The 13,345-nt window shown below is 34.0% G+C and overlaps 1 protein-coding gene across 1 annotated transcript; it reads right to left on the reverse strand.

Moving 5' to 3' along the window:
• Positions 1-2,289: 2,289 nt before the first annotated feature.
• Positions 2,290-5,230, reverse strand: LOC114031602 (olfactory receptor 10AG1-like). The gene is made up of 2 exons (XM_027846735.1): positions 5,207-5,230; positions 2,290-3,240 (listed from the first exon to the last, which is right to left on the reverse strand). Exons 1-2 carry the CDS (start codon positions 5,228-5,230, stop codon positions 2,290-2,292), a joined length of 975 nt encoding a protein of 324 aa, XP_027702536.1.
• Positions 5,231-13,345: the final 8,115 nt, after the last annotated feature.

Consider the following 13,345-nt stretch of genomic DNA (forward strand, 5'->3'; position numbering starts at 1 on the left):
TTCAGAAAATATTATATACTGGCTCATTTATTGTCCTACTTATTGTGTAGTCTAATAATTCTTAAATTCTCCATCTTTTGTCTGCTTTCAGTTCATTTATTTTTGCATCTGAAATGACATTCAGTATCTTATATTTCCTGTACTTGTCTTAATTTTTAATATATCTTTATTTCTCATAAATTCAGTTGCTGTTTTCCCATTATACATTGGATGGAGTTTATTACTTTTATATAATTTTGTACCTTTCATACAAAATATTTAATTCTTCTTTCCAGTATTTCATCCAAAGCTTCATTTACTTTTCTAATTCTTTTTTTTCTAGTACTTACATTTCATTTATAAAATCAATTGACTTTTTCTTAAAACTTTTGTTTCAATTGAAATTTTGAAGTGAAATTTTAAATATAAATTTAATTTTAATTAATATGATTTAAATTAAAATTTTCTTAAAATTTAAATTCCCTTAAATTTATATTTTATTAAAAAGTATTTTTAATTTAAAATTTCTCAACTAAAAATATTTTCCCTCTCACCCTATCAACTCTCCTGATGTTGAAAGAAAAAAAGAATTTTTTTTTAATTGCCATAACAAATCAAAACAATTGCCTATATTTTCTTTGGTACAAAAACTTTTGTCTCTTCAAACTTTATCTGTTACTATTCCTGCTCCCTTTTAGTAAGAATTGATTATATCTTTCAAAATTATTGTTTTTTTACAGTGTTGTTATATTTTTTTTCAAAAATTTTTTTTCTTGTGTCATTTATTCTAGGAAATTTATTTGAACTTGAAGTCAACATGTCTTTTCCTTTTAGGGCTTTGCTTAAGGTATTTTAATGTCACTTTCTTTTCTTTTTGTTTTCCTTTGGGGATCAGTGAGATAAGTCCTAGGTCATGCTAGTTCTTTTTTTCTTTTTTTCTTTTGTTAATTAACTCATATTTCTAGAATGTCTTCTATATTTTGACTTTTTGTGTGGGTCAGGCTCTGCACACATTTGGAAAGAATACCTTGTGGTTTTTTTTTTTCTTTTGTTTGTTTCGGTTTATGTTTTTCTTATTTTATAATCTCTGGGCTCCAGTTTCCTTGAGGTTTTCAGGCGGTGGATTAAGCATGGAATTTGCAATCTTTCAGCATAGTTTAACTCCTAAATACTATAATATAAGAAAAACTCAGCTAACTGCCCTTCTGGTATGATATTTGCAAGCTTCTGACTGAGGTTTAGATCATATTATGCCAATAATATATTTATTAAATACACACAACACACACACACACACACACACACACACAGCAATTTAACCAAAATCAAGATAGAAAAGACATTTCTCCAAAACCTACTGTTTAGAAAAACAATGTATTTTTTCCTTCTCAGTATATTAGCTCAAAATTAAACAAAAAAATCTGCAGTAGTTCATTTGAATAATATTAATTGACAAAATGATACAATTGATCTGTGAATCTTGTGAGCACTGCAATGAAATGAGATAAAGTTCCTATTCCCCAATTCCAGCCATGTGTATCTCCCAACATAAAGACAAAAATAAAAGAAGTCACATTTATTAGTAAATAAGTATGCCTCCAATTTACAAGGAAGGTACTACAATGCAACCTAATCATACATCCCAAAGCTTAATTAACCACAGTCAACATTTCAGGTTGAAGAAAATTGATAATATTCTCATTTCAATCTAGAAACACTAAGAAAAAATGGAGACAGGACAAGAAGCTTTCAGACATACCTAAGTAAAATCTCTCAATAGCCTCAGGTTGTAATTGTAGTCATGGTCCTTGAAGATATTATTATTGTCATCATGTAAGTGCCTGTTATAGACACTGCATGACTTTGGTTTGGAATACTGAGGTAGTAGTGCCACAGTGACCTCACACTTCTTTTGGAAGCATTCAGGATTTAGTGACTTGCCCAGAGTCTAACAGCTAATAAGTGTCTGAGGCTGTATTTGAACTTAGGTCCCCCAGACTCTAAGGCTAGTGTTCAATCCAATGCATCAGTTAGCTTCCCTCATCTTACACTTTTGGTGGAAAGGTAGTCCCTTATTAATATTGTGAGAAAACAACAACCGCAATGACAACAAAGATAAGTTTGTTCTTTGATTACACATTAAAAAAATATGTGATATCATGGAGGGACTGAGAAAAGTAATGTCAAAAGATTTAATATAACAAGGAGAAAATGTTAAGAATTTGAAAGGCATACAGAAAAAAAAAACAGAAGAAAAACTTGGGAAATGGCTCAGGATACAATAATATGCAAGTTAAATTATTTTATTCTTTACCCTATACATTTAGAAAATAGTTTTCTCATTGCTTCAGTGAAGTCCTTGTTCCTCAGACTATATATCATAGGATTAACCATTGGGGTCACAATGGTGTAGAATAGAGAGAAGATTTTATCTGTTATGCCTGAGTAAGTGGACTTGGATTGCAGATATGCAATGAGACCAGAGCCATAGAATAAGCATATGACAAGAAGATGAGATGAGCAAGTAGAGAAGGCTTTGGATCTGCCAGTGGTTGATGGGAGCTTCAAAATAGTGCTGAGGATTCTGATGTAAGACAAGAGTATCAATAGAAAAGGAATCAAACCAAAGAGGAAACAATCAATATAAATAAAGAATTCAGCCCCAGAGGTGTCTCCACATGCCAACTTAATTAGTGGGAGAATGTCACAGAAAATATGATTGAGTTTGTTAGAACCACAGAAGGGTACAGAGAAAACCTGATATGTCTGCCCTATTAAGACCGGAATTCCAGTCACCCAGGAGCCAATCACCATCTGGACACACATCTTGTGGTTCATGATTAGAGGATAGGAGAGGGGCTTACAGATCGCCACATAACGATCATAGGCCATCACTGCTAGGAGGAAGCTCTCTGGGGCTGCCAGAATAAGGAAGAAACACAGTTGTGCAGCACATGACAGTAAAGAAATATTTCTTTTCTGTCTCCAAAGATTCATAAGCATTCTGGGGAGGATGACTGATGTGTAACAAATTTCCACAAAGGAGAAGTTTCCAAGGAAGTAATACCTGGGTATTTGGAGAGCAGGTTCGATATTGGTGATTACAATGATGAGACCATTCCCTAACAGGATACTTACATAGATGACTAAAAATATAACAAAGAGAAACCCTTGGAAGTTGGGAAGCTCAGAAAATCCTAAGAGAATAAATTCTTCCATGCCAGTAAGATTCTTCTCTGCCATTTTTACTGCACATTTCACCTTTTAAATTAGTAATTCATAATAGGAAAGTCGTTTGTTTCTCACTAGGACATGATTTCTGAAAAGACAAGCGGACAGGTTAGATTAGATAATTCATAAGATAACTTTAAGAATATTAATTTTTTTAAATATCCAGTTTGGACAGTTTATGTTATGAAATCATAAATATTCATTACATGCTTGGTTGTACTTTTTGTCTTACATTTTAAATAATATGTTATTTTTTCAGAGTACTGGTTTTTAGTACTGATGATCTATAGTATATATTTAAAGATGTTTAATATGCTGAACATGTTATATTCAATGTTAAATATCCCTTCTAAATTCTCTTTATCATATTTTGAGTTATGAGATCATTTCTAGCTCTAAATGCTCTATCATTGTAGTCATTATTATTGAGGAAGTACAAAACCAACTCCACCTTGAAAAATTATTTTTTATTGTTCTATTCTCAATAAGAAACCTTAGAAGTTAGAATTAATGTAGAAAGCATAATTTATTGATACTACAAAACAGTTTTTGATGTCAAATATTTTAAAATGTAAACATAAACATCAAAGAATGACATCATTTTCTACTCAAATCATTTTGTTCTTTGTTCATTTGTACATTCAGATCTGGTTAGGCAGATACTTTTGGTTCTGACCTGATAATCTATGTCCAGTGGAAATAAATTTCCTGCAGAGTAAAATTCTTTGTGGCAGGTCTTGCATTTTAGGTAAACTGGGGAAATGTATGTCTCTCAATGTCTATGTCTTTTGAGTCATTGGAAGGCAGAGTGCCTGGAAAAGCCCAGGTAACCACCAACTGATGGTAGCATTGGAATGTGATAAAGAGTGGGTTTAGATCCTAAGATCAGATAAATGACATCCTATGAAAATGACTATGGGTTTAGAGATGAAGTCTATACCGGAAATGTCTGTGGTATAAAACACAAGAGTCATGAATAAAGTGGTAAGAGAAGTAGTTACAGAACACACAACATCAGCTCTGTTGGTTCCATGTGTCAGAGAGTCACCTAACCTCACCCCAAATCATATCGAATGACCAAAGAAATTGATGTTTCAATGATCTCTCTGCCCTAGTCTCACCCCTCACAAGTTGACAGTTTTTAAAACTAAAATGCAAGTGGGATAAGCAAAGTCTTATTTGTAAAACCCTTGCTAAAAAGAAATATTTAACAAAATTGATTATTTTTTTTTCCTATGGACAGCATACATTTGGGTTGTAGGGAGCTCCTCCCTTGGAGTGTAGATGTAGATGGTTAGTCATCTCATAGGAGAAATGTGTTGGTCAACACATTTAATATCTAAAGGGAAATATGGGACAAAGCAGGCCATCGACCTGGATTTCCCCAGACATGAAGAAACCTTTAGAAATACTTGCTTCACATTAAAAATAACATTCCTTTAAGTCTAAGCACAGAATGATTAGCCAAAATAAATCTCCTCCTTTATATTTCACACTCATTGTTAATATGTTGGTTAACCCATTCTAACTCAACATATCTGTATAACAATGAGGATAATGAGAGAATAATCCCCTGCGGGGGAGGGAGGGAGAGAGAGACATTGACAGAGAGACAGAAACAGAGAGACAGAGACACAGACAGAGACAGAGAGACACAGACAGAGACAGAGAGAGAGAGAGAGACAAAAAGAGACAGACAAAGAAAGAGAGAACTTTTATCTTTGCCAAGTTCTTTCTTGTCCATGGTTTTGTTTCATCTAATCGTGCTTCACAATTGCATAACACAAGTACTTGCACATCATAAACCTTCTCTGGAACAGGAGATTGCTATTACAATTTCATGTGAATGATTCTTTTGTTCTTACTGAATCTTAGTCTCTGAGTAAGATCTTTGAATTTTCTAGTATCAGAGAGCTTAGAAATCAACTAATCACAACAAGCTCTAGTCAAAAGGGAGAGATATTAAAGTTAGAAATACAGACTATAGCTTACTTACCTTTTCTTGTTGGGATAAAATCATATTCAGATGGTTTCCTTCATTAATATAACAAAATGTTGGGTACATTTAGCTGCTATTTATGTAGTGCTTTATGGTTTTTAGAAAACATTCCTTCTAACATTAAATTCTATTTTCATAAAGTTGTTTTTTTATATATATTAGTGATATAGGCATAACTATCCTGATTTTACAGAGGAAAAAATTGAAACTCCAGCAGTACAAGAGGTTGGTTCAAGGTCAAACTACTAATAAGTTTCTAATTTCCAATGAACACAGTTCTCTCTTCACATTCAACATTGTTCCCATTGTATTATATAGCCTCTCCTTTAAATATTAATTAATTTTAGAAACATTGCCAGGTCACAAAAAACAAACTCCCTTTTAAAAAGATGATTGAGTTGAATGGGTCCAGGACTCTTAAATAGAAAGGATTCTTGCCCTACTCTACTCTCTGGAGACAATTTCTCTTCCTGACCACATTTTCATTTTTAATGAGGAGCCAGATCTTATGGATGTAAATCCACTGCTCTAAGCATTAATTAATAAAAAAAGTATGGAAAAATGAAAAGAGCCCTGGGCTTAGAGTCAGGGACCCATTGCAGTGGTTTAGGCTCTGCTGCTTTCTCAGTATGTGACAATAAAGAGGTTATACATTGGTAGCATGATCTCAGCCTCACTTACATGACCTATAATTCAGGATTTGATGAAACTAGCTGTCCTTACCTCACAGGGTTGTTGTGTAAGCAAGAACTAAATAAAGGATAAAGTATTCTCTTTTTAATATTTAACATTTTTATTTAAAATTTTGAGATCCAAATTCTACCCCTTCCTTCCTCCTAAACCCCGCCCCCTGAGGTGGTAAACAATCAGATATAGGTTAGACATATGTAATTCTGTAAAACATTTCTACATTAGTCATTCTGTACATGAATACCTAATAAAAGAAAAAAACTGAAAGTGAAAAATAGCATGCTTCAGTCTCTATTCAAACAATATCAATTTCTCTGGAAGCACATAGTATGCTTCATCATTAGCCCTTTAGGATTGTCTTGGATTATTGTATTGCTGAGAAGAACTAAATCATTCACATTTCTTCATTCAACAATATTACAGTTACTGTGTACAACATTCCTCTGGTTGTGTTCTTTTCACTATGCATCAGTTCAAGTAAGTAATTACAAGTGTTTTCTGAAATCCACCTGCTCGTCATTACTTATAGCACAAAAATATCTCATCACAGTCATATAGCACAGCTCATTCAGCTATTCCCAAAGTGATGGGCATGCCCTCAATTCCCACTTCATTGCCAATACAAAAGACCTGCTATAAATATTTTTGAACATATGGGTCCTTTTCCCTTTTTTATGAGAAAGAAATTTGTGAGAAGTGAAGTGGATAATTTGATCACATGAAATCAAATAGACTTTGCACAAAATCAATGCTGCCATAAGTAGAATGAAAGCAGGACACTAGGCAAAAATCATAGCAAGATTCTCTGAAGATAAAGGCCTAATTTCACAAAAAATATAAGTAACATTTGAATTCATGAAAAAGTCAACTGATTATCCAACTGATAAATGGTCAAAAGATATGAATAGGCAGTTTTCAGAAGATCAAAACAAAGCTATCAATAGCAATATAAAATACTTTAAAACCACTATTGATTGTGAAATAAAAATTAAAAAACTCTAACATACCTCCTCATTTCTATCAGATTGACTTATATTAAAATGAAACTGATAAATGGTGGAGAGTTCCAAAAATTGCTACAATAATGCACTATTGCCTGGGTTATGTTCTGGTCTAACCATCCTGAAGAACAACTTTGAACTTTTCCCAAATACTATAAAACTATTCATATCTTTTGAACAAGAAATCTCACTGTTAGGTCTGTAGTCCAAAGGATTACCCTACAAAAATGCCTTCCAAATCTTACTTTTCACAAGGAAGGAAAGAAAAAAAGACACTTAAACTGGCTTCAACATTTCTATGTATTTCCCAACACATCTATTGGGTGATGATACTGAAAGGGATTTTAAATACCCATGCTTGTTAATTGGCCTTAAAATCCTCACACTCTAAAAGACTACAACCATCAATCAGTTACAGTTAATTGGACCCCTAAGAAATCATAGGTTGTGAAAGTATTTTTTTAAGTTTGGTTTTCAATTATATTAGGTCATTTGTTGAAAAACAAATATTTCAAGGACAAAGCAATTACATTTAAAGCATTTCTGACTTCAGATAATATGGCAGGTTAGTCAAATACACTCGATTCTTTATGTGGGAATGTGAGCATGCAAAATTACTGATAAATATATAAAGTTGTCTGCACCTACAAGGATGTACTCAAGTTGTAAAGGAAAAAAAACATTTTGGGCCACATTGCTAAAATATTTGAAATGACAACAACAACATTTTAATAATTTTAACAGTGAATGTTTATCTTTCAGTACAATATTTAGTAATTTAATTTTAATTTCAATATTTTGATTCCAATAACTTCATTATTTTGTAATTAACCTGAATCAGTAATAAATTTTCTTATGCTTTGCTATAGACTTAGAGTAACAAATGAATAAAATAACTTTTTTAAACTCAATTTTTATTTCAAATTTCCATTGGGCTATAGGCAGCTTATGTATGTGTGGGTGTGCATACACATATGTAAATCTAGGTATGTGTATTCACAGACATACATATTGTATAACTATCTATTATTTATCTATTTATCCATCTATCTATCTATATTGTGAATTCAAATTGTCCAAGAACTTCATGGAATCCATTGTTGATACTGATTGGAATTTAGATTACAAAGAGCAAAAAATGTCTTGTAGAACCTTGTGGTTCTACTAAGAGTAGGCAAGAATTAAGCTGCATCTCTATATTTCTGGCCTAGGGAAGGAATGAGTTCTCAGCTCTTCAGTCTGATGTTCTCAATGCATTAATCAGGGAAGAAATTCCAGAACAAAGGAGAATCAGCAGTTCTGTCATTTTGAATTTGCAGAGCTTCCCAGTGGGCTCATATGAGTTCAGCAGAGGTATACTTGTCCAATAAGGGCAAGATCACAAGATCATTGCTTTGAATGGAAAATAGGTCAAACTCTTGCTGACTTCTTATGAGGAAAGAAGTGAATGGTCTTTTCCCTAGTTCACACTAATTTGGGAGCACAGGAAAACTGCAGATCCCCAGTCAGAGGTCTCAGAATAATAGCCTTCATAGAAGAAGAAAGCAGCAGAAGCAACAAAGAGGACAAAATCTAAGTCTAGACCTTTCTACTGGATATGAATAGATAACAATCTGAACATAAAATCATAAGTTAAGAAGAAGGCTATCAGAATGTGGAAAAAAAACATATCCTATCATATGGTGGCAAAATTGCCCTAAATTCAAACTCATACAAAGAGAATGACTCCAAAAGCTCTATATAACATCCTTCAACAAATATATAATTTAGAGACTCAGCTTCCATGAGCCAAGATGGTGGAGTAAGAAATAAGTCACTCTAAACCTCGCTTATTAACTTATGAAAACCCAGAAAATATCACCCCAGGAACATATCTGGAACACCTGAAGCGGCAGAGAGATGGGGTGCAGTAATGTGGTAACCCAGGAACCTTGGGGGATTAACGTGAAAGGCCCCTCTCACTCTGGGGGAGAGGGCACAGTACAGAACAGGAGACATCCCAGGAAGCTAGCAGAAAGCCCCACCTCAGTGCACCTAGGGAAGTTCCTGAACCCCAGGAAGTGGAACAGGCAAGCACCAACACCAAGACCCCCAAGTGCCTCAGTAAGGGCAGGGGAACCAGTGGAAACCAGCTCAGAAAACCACTGTGCCACAGCATTCTCTGGCAGCCAAGTCTCCTAGTGTCTCAGCAAAACCTTGGGGTGCACAAGTTCAAGGGGGAAAGCCCCAGGCAGAGAGACATCCTACAGCAGTGAAGCATACAACTGCAAGGTCCAGTTGAGCAGGCAACCACCAGGGCCCAGACTACCCAATCCTACCCCTGGAGATCCAGTATTGCTGATTCTAGCCCAACACCAGGTAAGCTGCCAGAACCCTACAACCTCAAGCTGTCAGCATCTGAGGACCCAGCACACAAAGCCAGTGACCAGGCCCCAGGTTCCCAGCAAAAGAAGCTTAGGTCAATGGCCCATGCTTCCCAGCAGGAGAGCTCAATTTTTTTAAAGGCCAGGGAGGAAGCAAACACCATGAGCAAAAAGTAATGTACCATAGATTCTTATTATGGGGACAGTGAATATCAAAGTAGAAATTTTGGAGGGGACAACTTTGTCAACAAACCCACATCTGAAACCTCAAAAGGGAATATGAACTGGTCTGAAGCCCAAAAAGCCATTTTGGAAGAGCTCAAGAAGGATTTTAAAAGTCAAATAAGAGAGGTAGAAGAAATACTGGGAAAAGAAAGAGAGGTATGCAAGAGAGAGTCAATATCTTGGAAAAGGAAGGACAAAAATTAACTATAGAAAACAAATATATAATTTGGCCAAAGGTTCAACAAGAATTCTCAAAAAAAGTGAAGTAAGAGTCCAAGAAATCTAAACTTATTTGAAAATAAAAAACAAATGAGACCATCAGATAAAAAATAAGAAAATAAACAAGAAATATTTGAAAAAAGATAATCAACATTTTGGAATAAGATATAAAATCTTATCCAAGAAAATAATTTCCTAAAAATTAGAACTGACAAAATAGGAGCTAATGATACCATGAGGCAACAAGAGGCAATATAAACAATTTAAAAAGTCTGGAAAATAAGGATAAAAAACAATAAAAAGTTATACCAAAAATATTTTTCAATCAGATTAAGTAAAGATATTTTAAGAATAATTAGACTACCTGAAAGCCATGTCAAAAATTCTGATCCTAATTATAGTATTTCAAGAAATCATAACATAAATCTGCCAAGATCTTAGAACCAGAGAACAAATTACATTATTACTCAAAGAACTTTTGGCTATATGTCCAACGTTTTATTAAGAAGGTTATAATTTTTTTTTCTAGACTTTTTTATTGTTTTAGTGCAAAATCTCATTTGTGACTGAGTCCAAAATCCTCTGGAAATTCATTCCTATTCTTCATCATATGCCTTTAAATTTTGAACCTGATTGGTTAACCTTTTCTAGATTGAGATGTTTACTCTATAGTCAGTAGCCTCAGATATGTATTTGCCATTATTTTGACATTGACTCAGTGAGAGAAGTCATGAATCTCAGTCACTAGACCTCCCTACCATTCTAATAAGTTAGAGTTACCATTCAAATGATAGCCTTCCTGTAATGGAGGAAAGAGACATTGTGATACAATAGAAAGTGTCTTGGGACACCACATGAACCCATATTTGCCAGGTCTGTCTTCCCAGGCAGCAGTCCAGGTTTTCAAGCTTCTGATTTTTTTTTTCCTTAATGAGAGAATAACATGAAAGGATGAAGTAAACGTTTTATATAGAGAAAATATAAGTATTGCTAACCCTTACTTTGTACTTCTATTACTGAGTTCAGCCCTGTACTGTCCCACTCCAACACCTGATGTGAATATCAGATTATCTTCCAAATCACCCACTTCCTGCCTTGGGTAACAGTTTTTTATGCTATTATCTTCTTCCCAACCTGTCCCCTCTGTTAGAGGATAGGTTGATGAAGAAGTTGATCTGAGAGGTGTGTTGGTTTTTGCTGTTTTCTTACTACAGTTGATGAAAGGAATATGTCTGTAAATATTTCAGGGTCATAGAAATGAGATGTATAAGCATTTTTATTGGACTAGGTTATTTATTTAAAAACCTACTTTTGCTGGGGTATGAGGAAAAGGAGGCTTTTTCGAGTATTATCATAAATCCTCAATGTGCTGCATTAGTCATTCCTTTTCCTATATATTATCATTCCAGATTATCAAAAGAACTTTTAATTCATTTTTATTGTCATTTTATGGAAGGAAATTTTATTCAGAGAGATTAAATAATAATGATCAAGTCACATTGGAGCTTATATTACCATCAATATTGGATACCTAGTCTCTAGAATCGACACTTCTTTTGTTCTTTCCCATCATCTTATCTGTCTCATTTAGAGCAACATCACAAGCAATAGACAGAAGAATCAAGGTGATCAATATACTTTTAAGAAATGCCTTAATGGATTATATGTGTTGGAGTATTCATTGTAATTTCCCCTCCAAAAACAGATTTAACTCAATCTAAGAAACATTGACTCTGTCTTTTTTATATAGAAAACATAAAAGTAGAAACCTCTAAACCTCTTCCTGCTCCTCAAACTCACTTGAAAGTACTGCCATTTTCTCTCTTCTTTGTTATTTCTCTATTGAGACCTACTGAGTCTCTAATGTCTGGTTTTATAACTTTTAAGGAGATAGGAGAAGAAGGCCGTAGAAGGAGTCCTCGGTCTGCATCCAGAATACCTGGTCTTGAATACTAGCTTGATTACTTGATTAGTTGTGTGTCAATCATTTCACGCCTCTCAAAATTCAAATTTCACTATCTATAAAATTAATGGATTGGATTCCAACATCTCTGACTACCTTTTCAATTCAAAAATTCCATCATTATATGACTTAAGCACATTTAATAGGCTTGTTGAATAAAATAGAAGTAGGTTTTTAAATAAAGATACATAATCATTCCCTTCCAAGGACTTAATATACTTCCATTACACTAAGGTGGGAACAGAGAAAATGTTATAAATGAGATTAAAGTCCTAGATTAACAGCTTTTGAAAATTTAATAATATATTAGCTCTTGTTCTTTGTATATTTAATGCAATAACCCCCTTTTGGAATCTGTTAAAGCCTGAGGACCCTTTCTAAGATAATATATAAATAAATATTATAGTTTAAAAAAATGTACAATTTCATTTAGAAGTAAGTGTAAATAAAGAAATATATTTTCCCATCCACATTTGTAGATGCTTCAAATCTGTTTAGATAACATTTGGGGTCCACAGATTCCAATTTCATAATCTTTACATCAAAAGGAAAATTGGCTTTCTTCTAAGTTCATTTCTGTTGAGATCTGTTAGAAGGTTTGGCATTGATTTGAAGCTGTGGAGAGAATTTTCAGCAGCTATGAGACCTGTTTATTCTAAGGGGCAGTACATATAGATAGAAAGACAGACAGACAGAGAGACAGACAGAGAGACAGACAGAGAGACAGACAGAGAGACAGACAGACAGACAGATAGATAGATAGATAGAGAGAGAGAGAGAGAGATGACAGAAATATAGGTAGACTTGTGAGTGTGTGTGTATTCATCTCTTTCTTTTGACTATGGGCCACTTCCACAAATGTGATGGTAATGTGGTAGGAATTCTATTCTAACCATGCCTAAAGCACTGAATAGGACAATCAGTCTTTTCTCTAGGCTCCATTAGGTAAGGAATAATTTGCTTCCAAAGTGTACAACCTGTCTGACTTATCCAGTGCCAATGTAGGTCTCTCCTTGTCTAAATTAAGTGCTTAATTTGACAAATATTTGTTAATCACCTAGATTGTCTTCAAGACTTCTTCTTACAAGACATTGTATATAAAAGGATTTTAAAAGTAGTCTCTGCCTTTAAAGTTGGATTTCAGAAGTACAAGTTGGGAGAGCCAGGGCTGAAAACAATTTCATTTGAAAAAGCATTGGGCACATAGGGTAGCAGACAGCAAGTTCCACAAAAATCAGTACTGGGATATAACAATCAAAAACACCCATTATGTTATGTTTTCCGATCTTCTCTTTCATAGAACTAAGGAATTCTAGAGCAGGACACTCCATCTACCAATGCCAGATCAGCAAATATTGGTCTACTTATAATCTTAGAGAATGTGGGGAGTTAAAAAGAGTGACATTTATTGTAATAGACTCGGATTAGAGTTAGATTATTTGGTTTCAAATATCAGCCCTTCTACTTACTACATTTGTGTCTTTGGACAAGAAATTAATTTGTTATGCCTCAATTTCCTAAAATGTAAAATTGCTTACGTTTACTATATAAAATATAAGATATCCCTCATGGTTCATTGCATGATCTTTGATTGTAGATTATTCCCCCTTGATCACACAGCCAGTATGTGTTAGGGACTGATGAACTTAGTCCTTCCTGTCTCTAAGACCTTCTG

Source organism: Vombatus ursinus, unplaced genomic scaffold (genome assembly GCF_900497805.2).
Source record: "Vombatus ursinus unplaced genomic scaffold, bare-nosed wombat genome assembly UNPS02015184.1, whole genome shotgun sequence".
In the NCBI taxonomy this organism is placed as follows: Eukaryota; Metazoa; Chordata; class Mammalia; order Diprotodontia; family Vombatidae; genus Vombatus; species Vombatus ursinus.

Bases quoted from the DNA above. Each gene is read 5' to 3' on its own strand.
- LOC114031602 (XM_027846735.1), bottom strand. From the start codon at position 5,230: ATGATTTTATCCCAACAAGAAAAG. The intron at 3,241-5,206 runs GTAAGTAAGCTA...CTAATTTAAAAG, and splicing joins TTTTATCCCAACAAGAAAAG to GTGAAATGTGCAGTAAAAAT.